This window comes from Rhododendron vialii, chromosome 3a (genome assembly GCF_030253575.1).
Source record: "Rhododendron vialii isolate Sample 1 chromosome 3a, ASM3025357v1".
Classification (NCBI taxonomy): Eukaryota; Viridiplantae; Streptophyta; class Magnoliopsida; order Ericales; family Ericaceae; genus Rhododendron; species Rhododendron vialii.
Window position 1 is genome coordinate 13,466,174 of NC_080559.1, and position 22,363 is coordinate 13,488,536.

The window sequence follows — 22,363 nt, forward strand, 5'->3', positions numbered from 1 at the left end:
GAACTGCCCGGCGATAAGTCCAGTTGTATTTACCTCGTGTTCCCAAACATCACGTGTTTGGTAACTAAATGTATCTGCTCGGGAATACCTCCCTACACTCTCGCTACATAAATGTATATAAGTATGTACACAGCCGCTAATAACTACACGTATTCATGCTTCTTTTCTTACTCTTTTTGTAGAGTGACAATTTTATTTCAGAAATTTCAAATTTCTCCTCAAACCATTGAAGTACAACCATGTGGACACTGAAACCATTGAAATACAGCCATCCCTAATATAATGAAACATTGATACTGGAACTTAAGAAACAAAAGACCAAGAGGAAAACAAATTGTTAGCCAATAGGCTTAAAGATCAACTCCCTATTATCATTGGTGAAACCCAAGCTGCACTTGTTGGGGGAAAACAAATTTTGGATGGAGTTCTAATTGCTAATGAAGTTATTCATAGTTGGAAACATTCTACTCAGGGTGGGTTAATTCTTAAATTGGATTTTGAAAAAGCATATGACTGTGTCAATTGGGGCTTTTTACTGGATATGCTTAAGAATGTTGGCTTTGGGGAAAGATGGTGCGGATGGGTTAAGGAATGTTGTACCACAGTTTCTACGTCTATTTTGATCAACGGGTCAGCCACACAAGAGTTCCAAACACAAAAAGGGTTGAGACAGGGGGACCCTTTATCTCCTTTTTGGTTTAACGTAGTAGTGGAAGCACTCAACATTTTGTTGGAAAGAGCTCGGGTGAAAAACATCATTAAAGGTGTGAAGTTGGGGTCCAATGGTGTGACTATCTCTCACCTCTAGTTTGCCGACGATACAATCCTTTTTTGCAATAATGATATGGAGGAAATGGGGAATATTAAGAGAATTCTTAGGTGTTTTCAGCTAATGTCTGGCCTAAAGATTAATTATTCTAAAAGCTCCCTTTGTGGTGTAAATGTTCAACAAGAGGATATTGAAGCACTTGCACAAGTCATGGGGTGTCGAGTGGAGTCTCTGCCCATTAAATATCTTGGGCTTCCGCTGGGTGCTAATCCGAGGAGGACCAAAACGTGGGAGCCTGTTATTGAACGGACTCAAAAGAGGCTTAGTATTTGGCAGACGAGGACCATGTCTACCGGGGGTAGGTTTACGCTTATCAACCATAACTCTAGCACTCTGCCAATTTACTACATGTCCCTATTCAAGATGCCAGTGGCAGTTGCAAAGCTGTTGGAAAAAATACAAAGACAATTTTTTTGGGGAGATACTCCAGACAAGAAGAAAATGCACATGGTCAGTTGGGAGAGGATCACTAGGAAGAAAGAAAGTGGAGGCTTAGGAATCAAGAGATTGTTACAACAGAATTCTGCATTACTTGCTAAGTGGTGGTGGAGATTTAGCAACGATAAAAACTCTTTGTGGGTTAAGGTTATTAGAGGGAAATATAATCTAGACCGGAGGAGCTGGCTCCCATATACTCCAGGCTCTGGCTTGATCTCTAACATGTGGAAGGGTATTTGCTCAGTTGGAGATAATGATTCAATCCTTGGTTTTTCGATTCAGGAGGGTTTCAAGGTGCAGGTAAACTCAGACCGAGACACGCTCTTTTGGAAGCATACTTGGTTGTGTGATGCTGCGCTTAAAGACGAATTTCCAAGACTATACAGGCGATTTACTCAACAAGATGAGGTGCTGAGTGATATTTGGGCAGGCGGGGACTATGGTGACTGGAACTTGGAGTTTAGGGGATTATTGCGGGTTCTGGAACTCCAACAATATGAAGTTTTGAAGCAAAGATTGAATGGTGTGACATTGGATCCTTCAAAATCCGATTTCATGCAGTGGATTTGGACAACGAACAAAGTTTTCTCTGTCAAATCAGTATATCGACAGTGGGAAACCCAAACGCAGTCCCGGCATACTCTTCTGGGTTCTGTATGGAGAAATTTGAGCCCCCCTAAAGTGGAAATTTTCTCATGGATGGCCATTCAAGATAGAGTTGCAATTCGATCGGTCCTTGTTGATAGGAATTTAACCTCTGAGGCTCACTTGGCGGTATGCCCCTTGTGTACTCTTCATGTGGAAACACCTCAACACTTGCTTTTACACTGCCGGTTTTCATGGTTAATATGGTCAGAAATTATGGAATGGTGGAATATTCAGTGGGTTTGCCCAAGTTCCTTAGCAGAGGTAGCACTTTGGTGGTTTGGGAATAAATTTCGAAACTTGGAGAAACATATCTGGGAGGTTTGGTTTTTTGCCACGATCTGGTCTATTTGGTTAAGGAGGAATGGTTATATCTTCAACGGTGCAACAACACGGGCTTCGGAAGTGGTGGATTTAATCAAAACCAGAGTAGCCATGTGGATGAAGGCTAAGTTTGACATCAAAATCTACACAGTGGAGGATTTCATGGGATTCGAAAAGTGAAGTTGTGAAGTGAGCAAGTAAGTAAGTGAGGTGTTCTTATCTAATCTTGGTTGGATATAGTGTTAGAGTGTAGCTCTCTGTAATAGCTGTGTATTAAGGTCAAGGTTGTAATCGATGTACCCTTTCGAATTCAATAAAAAGTTTCGTTTGCTGACCACAAAAAAAAAAAAAAATCTTGTACCCAGATTCATTATCCAAGTACCCATAGGTTAAAAACCCCCATTAGCAGAGGACGGCCCTAGTAAGATCCAGGACAAGTAACAAATGGTGAAAAAAAATAGAGTAACAAAGTCCCTCGCCAACCACTTTTGAACCACTTTGGCTTTGACCCTCAAATTTGACCCCTTTTCTCTTCAATTCCTATCAGACTTTGCCAACTGAAAAGGAGGGCCAGGGATGTGTAGTGGCAAAAGGAGAACAGGTAGAGTTGGGTTATTGGAAGGAGTCGATTTGGGTCTCAATTAATAAGGATGATTCGGTTGAGGATTAGTTTTTCTTCGTTGAGTCATTGCTCTAGAAAGAGCTTGCGTGCTGGTGCTTCTGCGATTTGCAAAAGTGCTTGTGTTGGCTTCAAATCCTTTACCAATTGTTTATTCATGCAACTTCTGGATCCTGTATAATGGAGCTGGAAATGAGACTAGCTCCTAGTTTGCCTAGGTTATTTTATACTGGCAGCCTAGTTGTTTGAATCCTACCTCAGAAAATCTAGTAATCTTAGATACAAATGGAGGGTAATCTATGAGCGTGGTGGAAGTGTATGGCGATAGTGGTGATGATTCGATGAACATGGACTTGGGAAAGAAACAATTTAAAAGGGGGTAAGTTTGCCACTTCTTAGAGAAGATGCCACCTTCCATGGCATTAGTTACGTTCTCTATTAATTCACAGAGAAAAACTAACATTCACACTTTTGTTGATAGTTTAATAATACCAACTGGTGTGTGCATTTAAAAATGTAGTAGGGGGCATGAGTTAAAAACAATCAAAGCACAAAGGGTTGTAAGTAAAAGTTCCCTTAAAATTAAACATTAACCTCGAATTGAATAGAACGTAGGATTAGAGAAAGATGAACTCAGATCACCACTTAATGACGGCAATGAGGCTTAGAGATGATGTTTGGATTGAAATCCCCTAAACTAAGATGGGTCTGGGTTCTGGTGTAGTTGCCTTGGATTGTAACCCTCAGCCATTTACCATTGAAGTACTAACTTCTAGTATTTTTCAACTCTGAAAGCATAATAAAACGAGAATGGCAATAGAAAAAAGAAGAAGAGTAGAAGGAGGTGACTCAGAATTGGAAAGGAGAAAAAATAGAGAAAATTCAAAGAAAACAAAAGGCATAAGAAGATCAAGAACAACAAGAAGAAGATAAGGCAGATAGACTTGGTCTCTAACTTTCTCTTCCAGAGCTTATGATTTGAGCTATAAGATTTTGTTTCAATTTGTGCTGCTAGAGCTCACTATTTTAGCTAGCCTTTTTACTTTGAAGAAGATATAAATATCTAGTTTTTAGAAACTCTAAAATATCCTTGTGAAATATCTAGAGTTTTTTGTGAAAATTAGTCACATGTATAATTCTAGAATTACCTTAAAATTTATCTTGTATGAAAATATCTTCGTACTAGAGTCTTCTATGGAATAATATAAATAGGGATGGGTTCTAGCCATTTTGTACCAAGCCAAAAAAAAAGTTTGAGTTCAAATGTAATACAAATACTTTCTCTTCCATCAAATGCAACTCAAGATACATGATCGTATCCCAATACAATCTATAAAATTGAAAAAATGATACTCGATGCGTATCCCGATTTGAAAACACTGTGTAAACACTTTTGGAGGTTTGATCGCCCCCAAACCCTTTCCAATCATACAAGTTACACGCACAGACAGAGGAACGCACACAAATGAACAAATCAACTTCAGGGCTAGGAATAGGAGGGCTCTGTGAGTGAACAGAGGGAGTGAGAGTCGTTGGAGTCGTAAGAGCATGATTAATCTCTTGTCTTCCTCTGCCGTAGCCACCACTAGTGGATCGAGGATCTTTCGCCGATTTCTAGCCTTCTACATCCTTAACCTAGAGGCGGCCTCCAGTAGGGCTCGTACCTGGAAGGAGAAGCCCTAGCCTGTCCTTTTCCTCCTCTTCCTTCACCAAGGTCCAGGTCCTGATCGCCCTACCTCCTCCCCTCGACCAGCATTTCTTCCTCGTACACCGCCGCGCGCGGGCTGCCTGCCATAGCCACGACCCTCCTGATCTTCAATAGTGAGTTATTCCTCTATCGTAGCCACCATTAGCGGAGGAGCCGCCTATTTCTAGCGGCCTCCGGTAGGGCTCGTACCTAGAAGAAGCCTTACCGCGGCCTCTTCCCTCACCTGCCCTACTGCTGATCGCCTATACGTACCCTCCAATCAACAAGCGTTTCTACGTCATCCATCGCTGCGCCTGCCGCCATGGCCATCGCCCTCCTCTTCCTCCTCATCAAAAGAATCGACATCGAAGATCTTAAACCACATCTCGCCCGGTCTCCTCATCTCTCTCTCTCTCTCTCTCTCTCTCTCTCTCTCTCTCTCCAATTGGAAAGTAAAAAAAATATCAGGAAAGAAAACGTGGGAATTAGTTGGAGGAGGGGGTCTCATACAAAAGAATGAGTATACTTATTAATGAACTAGGTGTATGCTGTCGTGCTGATCAGACGAGGATTTCGTGCCCGTTGTTTTGTTGATTGTTTTTTTTCAGGCAATTGAATTTAGTGAGACAAGCAAGACAACGTGAACATCCTCATGCCCATTGTTTTGTTGTTTGTTTTTTTCAGGCAAATGAATTCAGAGAGATAAGCAATTGGACAGCATTGCTACATGTACAATTAAGAGTCGAGATTAAATTCTTTTCACCGGCGGTGGAAAACCCCACTTTTCCACCACCACCTTTTTTGGTCCTACCGTGTGTTTATTGTTGATCTGAACCGTTCATCTTGTAGACTCCACATAGTAGTGTATCCATGCAAAAAATAAACTTGATCGGACATCGATGAGAGTATTAAAAATTAAATTTTACTTTGTGAAATGGATAGCTTATCTTCATTATTATTGACAGAAATCAGATTGTCCATTTTATAATCCAAAATTCAAATTTTGATATATCTATCGACTTCTGATCAAGCTGATTTTTGCATGCCAAAAACTATATTGTGGGTTTTAAAATATGAACGGTTCAGATCATAACAATAGACACTCGATAGGGCCCATAATAGACGGTGGTGAAAAAGTGGGGTTTTACACCGGCGGTGGATAGAATTTATTCTCTTAAGAGTCTAAATGCTTGCAACATTTATGTAAAGTCGGTAAATTGGACTCATACCACACCCTTGTGTAATATTGTTCACTCAAGAATGAACCAAGCAAAAGATCAATATATATATGGTTTCAGTAACCTGTAAACATATCCCTTTTTGATGAGCATCAGCAAATGGACATTTGCGTGTTCCCCAAAAAAATAAATAAAATGGGGAGAATTTAATGATTTTCCATCTAGAATTAATTAACTAATCAAATGGAAGGGTATAAATCTGATAATTGTTTTGCACAGGTCAACCAGTGAAGCCAAAATAAGTGCACGAATATGATTTGGCGAGTTCTAAGTCAGTAGCCTCATCGTATTTGGAATTGGAGCTGAACCATACAAAGGGCTAAAGGAGAGAAAAGTTCCTCTCTCATCTCTCGTTCCTTTGCCATCAGAATACCAAACATTCCAATCTGTCAAAGAAATAGATTAGCTTGAATCATCGAAGTAATCAATGTATTTAACTTTTTTCCGGAAAAAATCAATTCGTTTAAATAACATAAAAAAAAGACCCACAAAAGGATATTTTTTAACAAATAAAGAATAAGCTCTGCCACAAAACAAACCAATTCAATAACCCTCTCTTATCTGTTTTGTTTTTTCTTCTTTGGCTAAGAAACCTATGACGTTGTTAGCTAGAAACATTCAACCAAACCAATTCAATATCCGCTTGGACTGATTTTTTACCTTAACACAATCAACAAAGATTCTGATATAAGATGAATCATATGGAGGACCCGTGATAAGATGAATTTTGACATATAGAAATGTGATGAAAAAATGTTAAAAAGCCCTCAGGAGATAGTTTGGTAGACCACAAATTGAGGTTTTCTTTTTCAACAACCACAACAGCAGCAAGATTTCTGCATGTAATGGGCCACTGTGAATTGAGAAAGTAATTCTAACTCGATTTTTTTTTTTATCAGCAATAAAAGTTATTATTAAGAAAAGCATGACGAAGGTCAAAGGGTACATCAAGTTCGGGAGAGAGGAATCCAACCTACGGTTCAATAACGCACCAAAAGGTTGTGCACCCGAAAAAAATAAGAGAAAATGACGGCCAATGACGCGTTTTGATAATTAATACCCGCCAAAGACATTTTGTTCATTAACAAATGTTCTTAGCATGTCCTTAAAAGGTATTAATTATCAAAACACTTCATGGGCTGTCATTTCCCAAAAAATAATGCACCAAAAGGGACAAAGGCCATACACTCATTAGGACAAGCCCAACCCAAAAATTGGACTCGGTGTTTTTTAATATTTATTTTAGGAAAAATAAACCGCAAGAGACTTCATTGAATTACTGTAGGCATGCAAGTTTTCTTCTACGATCGACCACTTTGATTCTACTTCTATATTTGTGTGGCTTTGAAGAAGGCAGTTTTATTGTATTTTGCGATTAAGTTTTGCATTTGTCTCGGGACTTTAATTTGAGATTTGAGATTTATTTCTTGCAATTGGGGGATGGTGCTGTGCAGTGGTATGCGCAACACCGTGCTGCGCACCTCCGAGCCGTCGGATCGTGCATCTGACAGCTCGGTTCTCATCTCGGCAATGAACAACTCTCAATCGTTGGTTGCCGAGATGAGATCCGACGGCTCAGAGGTGCGCAGCACGGTCACTGCATAGCACCAACCCAAAGTCATCTTCTTGTGTCGATGGATCACCATAATTTTGTTTTCCTCATCGATCAATATTGTGTAGAAGTTACAACTAAGGCTGTAAATGAATTGAGCCGTTCGTGAATTGTTCGAGGCTTAACTTGGTAAAGGCTCGTTCGAGTTCGATTCGTCTACTAAATGAATCATACCTGAGTCTCAATTTTAGGCTCGTTTCATAAAGGAGCCGAATGTGAATGTAGCAGTATTCGGCTGGATTAAACTCGTGAACCTTATAGAACTTGTACAGGTCTAAACGTTTACAATTACTAAAAACTTATTTATGTATATGTTTTTATTATTTTATATGTATATGAACGTATTTATGTACATACTAAAAATTTATTTGCAGCTTTAGACTTGTATGAGAGTATAAATATATGATATTATTGGATCGTTAAGGCTTGTGAACAAATTCAAGTTCGACTCAAACCTAGGCAAGCTTGATTCGAGTTTGGCTCGTCATAATTTTCATTGAGTTCGGCTTGAGTTCGCTAAAAAACTTAATGAACGAATCTGACCATTCTAATATTCGGCTTAATTCGGTTCGTTTACAGCCTTAATTACAACCAATAGCTAACAAAAGATAAACATAACTCTATTAGGCTATCCACAATGGCATAATAAAAAACAATATGTTTCTAAAGTTAAAAATATTGATGCAAAATATGGCTCACCATGGTTTAATCATACTTACCAACCTCCTTAGAAATAATCAAATTTTAGGCTTTGGATAACCAAAACTTGCAATCTTTTGCCAATAACCAAAATAGTGGAACCCACATATTCTCAATCAAATACACTCATCATTATATAAAAACGTTCTCTCTTCCATTTTCATCTCTCTAACTTTTTTAACAATATTTAAAAAAAAAAACACTTTAGCTAGAAAAAACTATTTTTTTAAAAGAAATTTTCGTTTAAAAAAACAGTTTTTTTTCCTCAAAAATTTGTTTTTGAGCTGTTTTTATACAAAAAAAAAAATTACAATTCTGTTTTTGAAAAACTGTTTGTTTTTAAAACTATTTTTTCCAATAATCTTTTCTTATATAAAATTATTTTTTCAAAAGCTGTAGTTACCCAAAAACTATTTTTTTTTAAATATTGAAAAAATATTTTCTATTTCTAATAAATAGTTTTTATTAGTTTCAAAACTATTTTTAGAAAAAAACTATTTTCTATGTTCATAGTTTTTAATTTTTTATTGTTTGAAAAGCTGATGTGGCAAGTTTTGGTTATCCAATTTTGATTATTTCATTGTGGATATCTACATTACTAATCTTAACAATCTCTTAAGTAGATAATCAAAAATTGATGTGGCAAATGGCATAATCAAAAATGGATAATAAAACTTGCCACATCGGAAAAGTATAAAAATATGGACCGGTTTTGAAAAAATTCAAATAAGACAGCACTTTAGACAAATAAGACAGCTCTTTAATACTTTTTCGTCTTTCTTTTTTCCACGGAAGAAGGGATAATTTTATTAAGACAAAGAGCGGTCCAAGGACTGAAAATCATCACGGGCAAGACTAGCGAGATGTTGGGAGACAGGACCCCCCCCCCCCCCCCCAGTCTAGCACCTAATAGAGAACGCTTAGCCAATGAATGGACTACCCTATTACAAGAACGCTTAACATGAATAAAGGAACAAGATGAAAATAAAGGAAAAAGCTCTACACAATCAGCAATAATAGAGCTACAATTAGAGAGAGACTTTCCATCTTGAATCAAAGCCTGAACTACCTTCAACGAGTCACCTTCAACAATAATTTCAGAAAAACCTTTAATAGCTGCAGTGACAAGGGCTTAACGAAATCCCAAAGCCTCAGTAGAATGTGGCGATAAGAAACCAGCAAAAGGAATCGAAATAGACCTCAAAATTTCACCAAAATGGTTCCTTGCTACAATACCCACACTAGAAATGTCATTCTTCTTATTAACTGCACCGTCAACATTATGTTTAATAGCATTAGGTGGAGGGAGAAGCCAGGACGAGGGGTCTGTAGATGCCTTGAACTCCTCGCATGGGGTGATCGCTTTTTCAACTATAGTAGAGCAAGTCCAGAACTTTTTATCAAAGTAGGCAGTGTTCCTCCCCTTCCATAACATCCAGCACAAAATGGCTAAAATAACATGGAGATCTTCCACTCCACTAGAATTACGAACCAATTGGACCATACCAATCCACCATTCAATAAATGAGAGAGAATCCCAGAAGGGTGAGACAGCATTAGCAAAGAGGGAATTTTCCCACACCTCCTTGGATGATTTACACTGAAAAAAAAGATGCTCGATAGTTTCAAATGCAGAATTACACCTCAGACAGTAAGGAGAAACATCAATCTTTTTCTTGAAAAGATTAAATAACACCGCAAGAGCATTGTGAGAGTATCGCCATAAAAACATTTTATTCTTGTCGGGGACCAGATTAGTCTCCAAATACCATCCTGTGAAGAGCCTGAACTGGATTCTCCTCTCTCTAGAGTTGTGTGGAACATTGCTAGATCTCGTCAAGCGATATGCCGATTTGACTGAAAATAAACCATTATCTATATAGTGCCATTCCCCTTTATCCGGAGCACCATGAGAGCTAATTGGAATAGAAAGAATAACTTCCACATCAATATCAGAAAATAAAGCTTTGATTAAAGGGATATTCCAAGAGTGAGTTACCTCATCAATAAGATCAGAGACTTGAGTGACACTGTGACAGAGAGAATCCACTGGTGCGGCGGGACTAAGCTCACGAAAGTTAAGTGAACGGGGAAGCCAAGGATCATGCCAAATATTAATAGCTTTACCATCAACAATGCACCATCTCCACCCTTTTCGCAACACTGTTCGACCCGCACAAATACTCCTCCAAGCCCAGGAGGCTAACTTTGGGCAGGAGGCCTCCCACAAAGAGGAATAATGAAAGAATTTCCCTTTGAACAAACGTTGGAATAGAGAACCGAGGCCATTAACCAAATGTCATCCTTGTTTAGCAAAGCCAAATTGAAATCATGAAAATCACAGAAGCCAAGCCCTCCCTGCAATTTACTATCACAAAGCTTATTCCAATTAACCCAACTGATTTTGTTCTCGCCTTCTTTCAAGCCCCACCAAAATTTTCTAATCACACTGCATAAGTCCTTGCTTACTCACTTTGGCAATAGAAAACATTGCATGATAAAATTGGGCATCGTAATAGCAACAGATTTAAGCATGGTCTCTTTCCCAGCCAAGTTCAAAACAGTGTCCTTCCAACTCTTAAGTTTGGCAATTACCCGATCTTTAACATATTGGAAGACACCAGTTTTCGATCTGCCAATAATAGATGGTAAACCCAAATACTTCCCACCATGATTCTCAAAGCGAATATTAAGAGCCTCCGAGATCCCTTGATTCACGTCCGCTGGAGTATTAGGACTAAAAAACAAAGAGGACTTATCTCTATTCACCATTTGGCCAAAAGCTATCTCATATTTCCGCAAGATTTCATCAATGGCATGACACCCTAAGGATGTGGCTTCCTAGAATAGAAGCGAATCATCAGCAAAAAACAAATGCGAGATAGAAGAGCAGTGCTGCCTTATTTTAACACCATTAAGAGATGAGTTCATAATTGCGCTTTGAATAAGATAATGGAATCCTTTAGCACATAAAATAAAATAGGTAAGGAGAGAGAGGGTAGCCCTGCAGAATACCTTGAGAGGGCATGAATAGCTCACCCTTCTCCCCCATTAATTAAAGTTGCAAAGGAAACTCTGGTGATGCAAGACATAACCCACCTGATCCATGTTTCATTGAACCCAAACTTGCGTAGAACTGATTCCAAATAAGACCACTCTTTGCGATCAAAAGCCTTGGCCATATCCAACTTTAAAGCAACCCACCCTTTCCTCCCATACCGTCTATTCTTTAAGGAGTGCATAATCTCATGCGCAATAAGAATACTGTCCAAGATTTGCCTACCACCAACAAAAGCACTCTGATTTTCTGAGATAATAGAAGGAGAATATCTCTTAATCTGTTAGCCAGAATTTTAGTGATAAGTTTGTACGATACAGTGCAGAGGCTAATTGGGCGGAACTGACCTGGCATGGTAGGGCGACCCACCTTTAGGATCAATGTAATTAGTGTCTGGTTCATTGAACGAAGGAGGTGGGAAGAATGGAAGAAACTTTTAACAGCTGCCACCACATCCTTGCCAACAGTTGACCAATACGATTGATAGAACAGTGCCGTCATCCCATCAACACTAGGTTCTTTAGTAGGGCCCGTATTTTGTACTACACAAATGATCGGAGATAGTGGGGGATAGGCCTGTCAATGGGCCAGATCCGATCCGATCCGACAAGATCCAAATTCGATAAGATTCGAATCCGATAGTGATAATCCGGATCCAATCCGAAAACTTTTTTACTTCAAAAATTTTAGCCAAAAATATATATATATTTTTCAAAAAAATACAATTTAAAAAAAAAAAAATTTCCGAAAAATTATTTAAAAATATTAAAATAAAAAGTAAAAAATAAAAATACAACTTCTTAAACATTTTTTTTCCAAAATAAAAAATTTTCTGTTTTTTAAAAAAAATTAAAAAAATAAAGTTCGGATTCGGATTGATAATGGATTTAATCCAATCCGAATTCGATCCGTATTTGGATTACCGGATTCGGATTATCAGATTGACGTTATCGGATTCAGATTCGGATCCGGATCGGATACGGTCCATTGACAGACCTAATGGGGGAGTGGGAGAAACATTGGTTAGGATTTTGGGGGGAAAAAAACAAAAAAACACATAGAGAGAAACCTTGGTTAGGATTTTGGGGGGCAAAAAAATAAAAAACACAGAGGGAACACAGAGGGTGACTTGAACCCACACCCCCTCTTGTTCAAAAAGTCAACACCTCACCACCGAACCAGCAAATGTTTACATGCAAATCTTCATACATATAATATATATATACACACACACACACACAAAATCGACAAATTTTTTTTTTTTTAAAGGGCATGGAGCACGTGATCACACGTGCCCCAAGGTGGGTCTACCCCTGCCAGCGCATGATAAGATAAATTTTGATATACAGAAATGTGACGAAAAAATGTTAAGCCCTTCAGGGATAGACCACAAATAGCCATAGGGGTTTTCTTTGGTAAAGAATTCCTTTACCAAAAAAAAAAAAACTACTTACTGCATGTAATGGTGCACTGTGAATTGAGAAAGTAACTCTTAACCTTTTTTTTTTTTCTTTTTTACACTGACTCGTTTTTCTCGGTTTTTTATAGGAAAAATAAACCGCAAGAGGCTTCATTGAATTACAGCAGGCATTCAAGTTTTCTTCTTACGTACACATATGACCACTTCGATTCTACTTCTTTTTGAGTGGCTAGTGGCGGAGCCAGGATTTTAACTCCGGGAGACTGGCTTAATAGACATATATTTTTTATCGAAACGTATACTTATTATATCATAAGGTTTTTGTTTTCCAATTCATTACATTTGTACATTGAAATGATTCTTTAGGCTACATCAACTATCAAGTACTAATTTTTTTTATTTATGAAAGAAATTGAGAAATAAGAATGTAAAATAACCAATTTTTTATCAAATCGAACCAAAATTATTAAGATTATAAGTAGCTATACACGAAATAAAAATTTTAAAACTCGGATGCTCAGGGAGCCGGGTTGGGAGAGCCACGCCCCCCGGGTCCCAACATAGCTCCGTCCCTATGTGTGCATGGCTTTGATGGCTGTTTTATTGTCTTTTTGCGATTAAGGTGCCGTTCCGCTTCATTTTTAAACCCTTTTTTTTAAAAAAGGTAATTTCAAGCTCAAATATAATGAAAATAAAAAATAATTTTTTTTATTTTTTTGGTACTGTTTAAAAGATCTCAATGAGATCTATGAGATCTATCAAATAAGATTCATACTGGTAGGAAAATTATTTACGTAAACACATGATTTTTGAGCTTGAAATTACATTCTTTTTCTAAAAGTTCTTTTTTTAAGAAACTGAAACACACCCTAAGTTCAATTTGAGAATTTTGATTTATCTTCTTGTGTCGATCAACATAATTTTTGTTTTCCTCATCAATATTGTGCAGAAGTTTTGTTTTTGTTTTCCTTTTTCACAATTTCTTGGATTTCCATCCTCATAATAAAAGTCTAGAGGTTGTTATTATAGGTTGTTGATTTAAGTTTTCGGCTCAATTCATGTGAATGGGTAAATAAATAACATCTCTCACTTAATTCACGTGTACGGTAATAAGCAGTAACATTTTGTGCTTAATTTACATGTAGGGTAGCTAGCAAATAGCGTTCCGTGTATAGTACATAGGGATATTTACTTCTTGGTTGAGAAAACAAAAAATGATTACCAAAACAAAATAAAAATAGCTAACAAAAGATAAACATAACTCTATTAGTTAGGACTCTTTAGATACTTATATGAGTTAAAATTCTCTCCACCACAGTCCGTTACGGGTCCCACCAAGCATTTTTTGTTATAATCTGAACCATTCATCACTTAGAGCACGCAAAATAGTAGATGCATACAAAAAATGAGCTTCGTCGGACATTAATAGGTATATTAAAAATTGAATTTTGGTTTAGAAAATGGACAGTCAGTCATAAACAGTTAAACTTCAAAATCTATGACCCTCCATTCTCTAAACTAAAATTCAAGTTTTTATATACCTATCGATATCCAATTAAGTTGATTTTCATAGGGGTATACTACCCTATGTGCTCTACAAGATGAACGAATCGGATTGTAACAAAAAAAGTCTTGTAGGGCCCACATGCGGTGGTGGAAACATCATGGTTTCCACCTATGACGGATAGAATTTACTCTCTACTTATATATATATCTCCCATCAATTCGAATTTAAAGCTTTATTTACTTTATCTGCATTATCTATCTATATATTTAACTGAAGACTTAAATAAACATCTTATACAGTATATAGGTTTGATGATTCAATTAAACAGTTTCATATCTAATACTACTAAAATCTTGAACATTTCTTACTCTACTTTCCCACCAGTGAGGTTCGTCGATAATTAATATGTAGTTAAAAAAAAGTTAGCTGAGTTTGATTCTGTATATTTAAGTAAATTAAAATTGGCTTAATTGCAAGAATACCTCCTAAACTATCGCATTTTGGCAAGTTCATCCCCTTAAGTTTAAATTCGAGCAACTTCACCCCCAAACTACCAAATTCGAGCAACTTCACCCCCTCCCCCATTTTCCGTCCATTTCTGTTATAAATTTGGATGGAAAGTTTCAAAATTGGGTACCAGTACCACCTAAAATTCGGTACCAGTACCAAATGTGGAAACTTTCCATCCAAATTTATAACAGAAATGGACGGAAAATGGGGGAGGGGGTGAAGTTGCTCGAATTTGGTAGTTTGGAGGGTGAAATTGCTCGAATTTAAACTTAAGGGGGTGAACTTGCCAAAACGCAATAGTTTAGGGGGTATTTTTACAATTAAGCCCATTAAAATATCATGACGTGCAATTTAGGATAATATTTCCAAAAATATTACATATCTATTTTAGTAAACACGGTTTGTTGTGACATGATGTAGTACCAGAAAATCACTAATTTATAATAAGGTCAAAGGCTTGGGTACAGAGTATGCCTCGTTACTCGTTAGACAAGTTGAGTAGGACATAAACAGGATTGAAATTGTCATTAATTTGAAGACGTAGGATTAAACCGGAAAAAGTATAACTATGGGGAGCAATTTGTAAAATGAATAAATTTTTAGGGTTCCCTGTGCAATTATTGGAATATATATATCCACGTTATACGCAATCTAGGGTTTTCTCTGTCTCTGTAGCAATATATATCCATTACCTGTACGATCAGAATCAGCAGCCGCCCAAAATCGAATCGAACAGGTACAACCCCCCTCTCTCTCTCTCTCTCTCTCTCTCTCTCCCTCTCTCTCCTCCGTGTGTTCGTCTCCCTCACACTCTCTCTCTCTCATCGTCTCTGTTTGCCCTTCTTTTGCAGGCAGTCTAGATGCTTGAACAGGGAACATGTCTAGGGTTAGGGTTTGGTAGATAGACACTCCTCTGGAGTCTGGAGTATTTCGATGTTCGATTGACACACCACCAGATGCAGATGCAGATGCAGTAGTAACTGTACATTAATTGGTCCATCTTTTTAGCCCTTGTTTTTAGCGGGCCTGAAGCAGTGGCTTTTTTCTTGGCTTCTGCCCAGGGCCGGCCCTGCGAGGAATTTACCTAGGGTTTAGTGTTTTCTTTTTCAATATTTCTTTTTTCTTTCCATGTTGTAACAAAACTTGGGGGGTGTAGTTGGGGAACTGTGAATAGTGAAGTGGGGGAACCTCGATTGGGAGGTGGGAGCCACGCGCCGATGCCTTCGGTGGGGATGAGAAGGACGACGAGGGTTTTTGGGGCTAGGGTTTTGCGGTCGGGGAGGCGGTTGTGGTCGCCGCCGGTCGAGGGGAAGCACATTAGGGCGTCTGCCGCTGCCGGTGGTGGTGCGGCAAATGGGGAGGAGTGGATCGAGCTTTTCGACAATTCCACAGACGACGGAGACCGTGCCGGTGGTGAAGCCCAAATCCGGCAGAAGGAAAACGGTTGGCGGCGCGATCTTGGTTTGAAGCAGGATGCCACGGTAATGGAACTTGATGAGAAAGTAGCAGAGCCTGAGTCGGTGAGAAATGTGGGTAGGAATAATAGTAGGATGTGGGGTTCTGTTTACAAGAGGAAGAGAAAGGGAGCAGATATTGTGGGCCTTGATTTTGAAGGTAGTTGTAAGAAGAAGAAGACATTGGAGGATAAGAGGTATGGGAAGCAGTTTGTTCGAAAGCAATGGGGGAGATTTCCATGCCCATTAGATGAAAGTTGCGGGCTTAAAAGTTCTGTGAGACGTAGGGTGCTCTTCGCGGTTGTTGAATCTTCGTCTTGCCGTAGCACGTTTTGGTTTGCTTGTTTTTTGGGCTTGGTTTTACAGTACTTGAGGAGGACCAAGCTGAGATTGGTGCAGCTTTCTGCGTTTGTGCTCTCTGAACCGCTTGCTCATGTTCTCTCTTCCCATGGCATTCATTTGTTACGGGTACGTTGTTGTTAGCCTTTGAATGATTAGCCTTGTTTTGATTTTGTCATTTGAAGTTTGTGGTTAGTCAAAATATTTACATTTTCCATCCTGTACTTGAGTTCACGCAAGTGAAAACACTTTTACAGTTGTCTATCCACTTTTCTCACACTTTTGGCATGTAGTTTGAGGTTAAGTTGGCATTTCCTCATTAATATTTTAGTGGGCATGCGGACACTCCCTTTGATATTGCTGCCGGAAATGGGCATTTGACTTCGGGATATGGTAACTGGTAACTGGTAATCTGATTCTCTTTTCTGTGTAAAGTGTCAGTAGAAATAGACATGAAGATTCATTTTTAGGCACTTCTGATTTTGGATAGTTCATTTTTAACCAATTCCTTTTAGGGTTGGAGTTAGTGTATAATTATGCAAAATAAAATTGCTTTACTTAATTTTGTGGGTTCTAAATATGCCCCTTTTCATTTGATATTATAAATCCATTGATCTTTTTCCCTGCCTATACTTTTTTTTTCATTCTTTCAGGATTGTCCTCGCATCAAAAGCTCTGGAATTTGCAAAATTTATGGATCCAGCTGTTTTGTCCCATTCTTTACTGTGGATTTTTCTGCCCTTCCATTCTGCTTTACATATTTGCATTCCAGCTTGCTTCTTAGATCTGCATTCTTGTCGTGTATTCTTGAGATGCATTCAAACTTGACGGACGATATAATGACTGAAGTAGAGGAAGACCTGCCATCATACATCTCTTACAAGAGAGATTCTCCTGTAATGGATACCCTAACTATTGGAGATGATAATTCTGGGAAGAGGAACAGCTTACACTCTTCTGTTGGAGCTACTAGATCAATTGGTAGAGTTGTGCAAACTAGGAGTGCCGTTAGATCCCGTCGTATACAGAAGAGGAGGAGTTCTATGAGGTCTAGAAGAAACAAAATTCCTTCAGTTTTCCGTGGGCGGAAAACTAATGGTGCTCTGGTTTCTAATTTGTTTAGTTCCAGACGTGATGGCATTGCGTTGCCTCCTCTATTGTCTGATCGTCAACTGAGGAGTTCTGGTCGGAAGATTTCCTCGCCAAACATCAGAGAGTTGAAATCTTCCTTGGTGGGATTGGCACAGGACATTGGTTCAACAAGCTGCTCTGCAAACATTTTGGTTATTGAATCGGACAAGTGTTTCAGGATAAAAGGTGCCATTGTTAAGCTGGAAAAAATTAATGCTTCAAAACAGTGGTCTCTTGCAGTTAAGAAAGATGGGATGACGAGATATACCCTCACCGCACAAAAGGTTATGAGACCCTGTGGTTCCAATCGTATCACTCATGACATAATTTGGACGGAAGATATTTACAATTGGAAGCTAGAGTTTCCTGATAGGAGAGACTGGATGATTTTCAAAGAACTTTATAAGGAATGTTCTCAGCGCAATGTACAGGCCCCAAGTGCTAATACGATCCCTGTTCCTGGGGTTTATGAAGTACCAGGTTATGCTGACAGCAATGATATCCCCTTCAAGCGACCAAATACGTACATCAGTGTGAAAGATGATGAGTTGTCAAGAGCATTAGAAAAGAGAGCAGCAAATTATGATCTGGACTCTGAAGATGAGGAATGGCTCAGAAAATTCAATAATGAATCTTATATCGGGAAGGAGCAATGGGAGCATGTCTCAGAAGATATTTTTGAGTTAATAATTGATGCTTTTGAGAAAGCTTTCTATTGCAGTTCAGATGATTACCCTGATCAGAAAGCAGCGGTGAATCTCTGTTTGGATATGGAGAGAAAGGAAGTTGTTGAAGCTGTATATAGTTATTGGACGAAAAAACGGCACCTGAAAGGTTCAGCCCTTGTTAGGATTTTCCAGGTAAAAGAGCTTTGTTCTGGAAATGTAACTTTGTATTTGCTATATATATCTTCAATTTTCTGGTATAGTTGCCACATTGGAGTACCTTTTCCTCTCTCTGATATGATTGTGTTTTTTTCCCAAAATATATTCACCTAGAATATGTATTGCTTAAGCTTTTTTAGATCATTATTGGTTGTAAGTGGCTGAGTACATCTTTCATGATATTCGTCTGGTATTTTTTAAAAATTTTATGTTCCAAAAGATGGTTGCAAACTTGCACTTGCTACTCGTATAAAATATTGAAATGTGATTTATTTTCTCCCTTCCCCAAGGAAGTGGATTGCTAGCAAAGCAGCATTTTAATGTTCATTTTTTAGTTCTACTCCTGTTTCTCCCTTCAAGCATTGAAAATGGAAAAAGAAATCTTCTAGGTTGAAAGACTTGTAACCACGGCTTTGTTTGTTTTTCTTACCATGTTGGTTTTGCATTAGCAAAGCTACCGTATGCTAATTGGTTAGCATAAGGTTGCCGGTAACTGTTAGAATCCTTGAATTGCAAATAAATAGAAAACCTCTGAATCTAATGTGTCGCTCATGCAAAGGTTGTGGATGCAGTATGAATATTTTTGTTTGGCAGATGCAGCATTTAATTGTCCGCATACTTTCAGGAAATTATGTGCTCTGAACTATATAAGAGAAAAATGTTAGCATCTTACTGTTTTTCCTTTGTTAAAGCAGACTTTTGAACTTTGAATATTCATTTGGTATGTATCTTCAAGTTTTCAGTGGGTTGTTCTGGTTGCCCTATTGAACTGAATAAACGGTATTTCCTGACAGTGTTATCAGCTAAGGAGAGCTCAATTGCTCCCAAAAAACATTCTACGAAAGAAAAGGTCATTCAAAAGGCAGCCAAGCCATTCTGGGAGAGGCAAGCAGCGATCTTTCTTGCAAGGTGTGTATTTATTGTTCTGTACACTATTTTTTTTGTTTCGGCAGCTCTGTAATTTACTTGGTGATATTTCAATTGTTTACTATTACCGGTATGTGGTATTGACATCTAAATGGCTTTGTTTCTTGAATGTCAAATAGGATGAAGAAGACATGCAAATTTCTTTGCAGTCTTACATTTTCTATAAAGTAATCAACTATATCCAAATCCAAATTTCAGAAGTTCTTGGCATCCAAAATGCATGCATTCTCTTTTGGGTTATAGTTATAAGGTTATATTTCTCGGCACCATGTATTTATTGATTTGTGAAAATATATACAGGAGTCAGGACGTGTCATGAGAAAGTCTTGTGTAAGTTTGCATTGGTCCAATGAGTATTATGGAATTGAGTGCTGTTGGGTATCCAGGGTTCAGACCCACCAAGAACCCGTAAACACAGGGACTGTTTGTTTGCTCCTTGTTTGAGCATCATATTGGATTATAAAACCAAGTAGATCACCTATCTACATCCGTTTGAAACTTTTTGTAGTCAGGATTGACATCAATTGGGTATGAAATCTCACACAAAACGTGGTGGGTATATAGTATCTTGGGGAGGAGTGGTATTATTAATCACATCATTATTAGTCTTGATGGGATCACGTATCTTATGTTTACATCCCACAGGATTATGATAGTAAGGTCTGACAAATGGGCCCATGGCGGGTGGTAAATATGGCACTCTACCAATTGAAATTTCATGTAAAATAGGTTTGTTGGTGAAATGGATAAGCGTTGGGTCTGCTAATCATCTATTTGGTTCATTCTTTGCTATTTTGTGCATCCTTAGTAATTCTCTTTTTGCAATCTATGTACAGTTGTGCCTGAACAACAAGATGCTCTGGAAGAACAGAATGCCTTACTTAGAGTCAAAGAAGCCAAAGCTGCAGCAAGTAGATCTGAAGGTTTAGCTGTTGAGAAGCGTCAAACAGCACAGTTTCTCATGGAGAACGCTGACCTGGCAACGTTTAAAGCCGCAATGGCTCTTAGAATTGCAGAAGCAGCTCGAGTTGCGGAATCAGCTGACGTGGCAGCCTCTTTTTTTCTCGAGTGAAGTCAACAGGTATTCCTGGTGCTAACTCAAATGGCCAATTTTTATATTCTGGGGGCGAGTGCAGTCTTGTGGCTGTTTTTGAAAGCCTTATGGGTTTGGCGGTTCAGCATTTGAAAAAAGTAGTGTAGTTGTGTACAGATTTAGATTGTATGTACATTCTGTATTATTAGTACCTCACCACCAAATTGTACAATGCATTTGGTTGATTTCTTTTAATTTCTTGGGAAAATGAGAAAACAGGGGGGTGGGGAAAGAAAGATTCAGGAAAATGAAATGGGCATTCTGGGCGGGCGTAAGCTGGGTTTGAGTTGTCAATCATAGAAGGATTCGACTTTTTCCTAACTGTGCCGCTAAAATTTTGCTATCCATATTTTGTTCCTTTTCATATTGTTGAACGAGTGGCGTTGGATGGAGGTGAAGGTTTCTTCCTTCTTTCTTTTTTTTGGGAGAAATGTGAAGTTTCTCATTTCATGCAAACTGACGTGGATTAATTTAACATATCCAACTTGTTATGTTTAGGCTTGGGTTTTCTTTTGCATTTTCTGTGTTATATTTTTATTTTATTCTATTTCATCGTGCTTGAATCTTAGAGATTTATGAATAGGAAGAAAAGGGGAGGAAATAGTAATGTGTATTCGGATAGCATATTAGTAGAAATTATCCCCGTACAGTGATTCCAATCTTATCTGCAGCAAAAGGGTACAGGAGAAAATTAACATGGAATCCAAATGCAAGTAACAGCGATTCATCAAGTGGGAATGTAGGAGTGATATTATCACCGTTCTCTCTTCCTAAGCGCATTAACACAGTGAGCGTGTTGCGTTATAAAAGTTTGTGGGTGCTCAGAGCTCCAATTGTTTGGCCAAATGCTTGAATGATGGGATCTGAGCTTTAAACTTCCACTCTATTCATCACATATACCTGTATAAAGCATGACCCGCTGACTTTTACGGAGTATCAATGAGATTGCTTGTTTAAATTCTTTGAGGCTGGTGGAACTTATCGAGGTTGGAGCTTGGGTTTGGGCAATGTTCTAAAAAGCGCTCGGCTCTAGGCGGGCGGCCGACCACCTTCAAGCTTCGAGACCTATTAATCGGCCATTAATCGCCTTTTAGCAATTAGTCGGATATTTTTCTTTTAAAATATTCTGCAACCTCCTTACCATTAATAATCACAGATTTCCTAGTTGCTGTGATATATCTTCTCTCCCAAAAAATTTCCTAGTTCTCTTTGGCTATTGGATGCTCAATGTTAACGCTTTTAAATGTTAACAGTTCTCTACAATTCAAATATAGAGACATAGAAACTAGGTTCTACGAAATAACTAGTCAATCCATAATGAGAAGTTCAATGTTCATAGTTCAAACCAAAAACCAAGTACGAAATTACCAGTCAATTACGAAGTGCAACGTTCAAACCAAATGAAACTAAGTACAAAATTATTAGTCAATTACTCTTCTTCTTCTCCATATCCATCCATAACTTCGTCTCCATCGGACTCACACTCAAAATCGCCGTTTAATCGATTAACCGATTAATCACCGTTTAATCGCCGATTAACCAATTAATTGCCGATTAATGGGCAATTAACTGCCGATTAACCGCCGATTAATGGGCGATTAATCGCCGCCAAATGCCGATTAATCTCCAGACCGCCTAATTCAAACGCCCAAGCATTAATCTGATCGGAGAGGCCTTAAAACCTATTAATCGCCCATTAATCGGCGATTAAACGCGATTTTTAGAACACTGGGTTTGGGTAGCCCTGCTATCCATAGAGATGACTTGTAGAGAACCACGCAGAGAAAAACGCATTTGGTCTCATTTCGGGTCCCGAAAAAATCTAAAAAAATATTCATAAATTTGCAGTTCGCTTTACGAATCCAAAAGTAATACTTATCGATATCCGTTGGAGCTGATTTTTTACAGGACTCCATAAAAATAATATTTAAAAATTTATGGATATTTTT

At 38.3% G+C, this 22,363-nt stretch overlaps 2 protein-coding genes across 2 annotated transcripts; one reads left to right on the forward strand and one right to left on the reverse strand.

The window, feature by feature from the left end:
- Positions 1 to 9,223: 9,223 nt before the first annotated feature.
- LOC131321121 (uncharacterized) lies at positions 9,224 to 11,650 on the reverse strand. The gene is made up of 5 exons (XM_058352130.1): positions 11,497 to 11,650; positions 11,166 to 11,398; positions 10,687 to 10,932; positions 10,357 to 10,449; positions 9,224 to 10,312 (listed from the first exon to the last, which is right to left on the reverse strand). The coding sequence occupies exons 1-5, from the start codon at positions 11,648 to 11,650 to the stop codon at positions 9,224 to 9,226; spliced, it is 1,815 nt and encodes a 604-aa protein (XP_058208113.1).
- A 3,533-nt stretch (positions 11,651 to 15,183) lies between these two features.
- On the forward strand, positions 15,184 to 20,609 carry LOC131318936 (uncharacterized). The gene is made up of 5 exons (XM_058348991.1): positions 15,184 to 15,322; positions 15,438 to 16,508; positions 17,033 to 18,370; positions 19,189 to 19,303; positions 20,158 to 20,609. The coding sequence occupies exons 2-5, from the start codon at positions 15,804 to 15,806 to the stop codon at positions 20,391 to 20,393; spliced, it is 2,394 nt and encodes a 797-aa protein (XP_058204974.1). The 5' UTR covers positions 15,184 to 15,322; positions 15,438 to 15,803; the 3' UTR covers positions 20,394 to 20,609.
- The last annotated feature ends 1,754 nt before the right edge of the window (positions 20,610 to 22,363 follow it).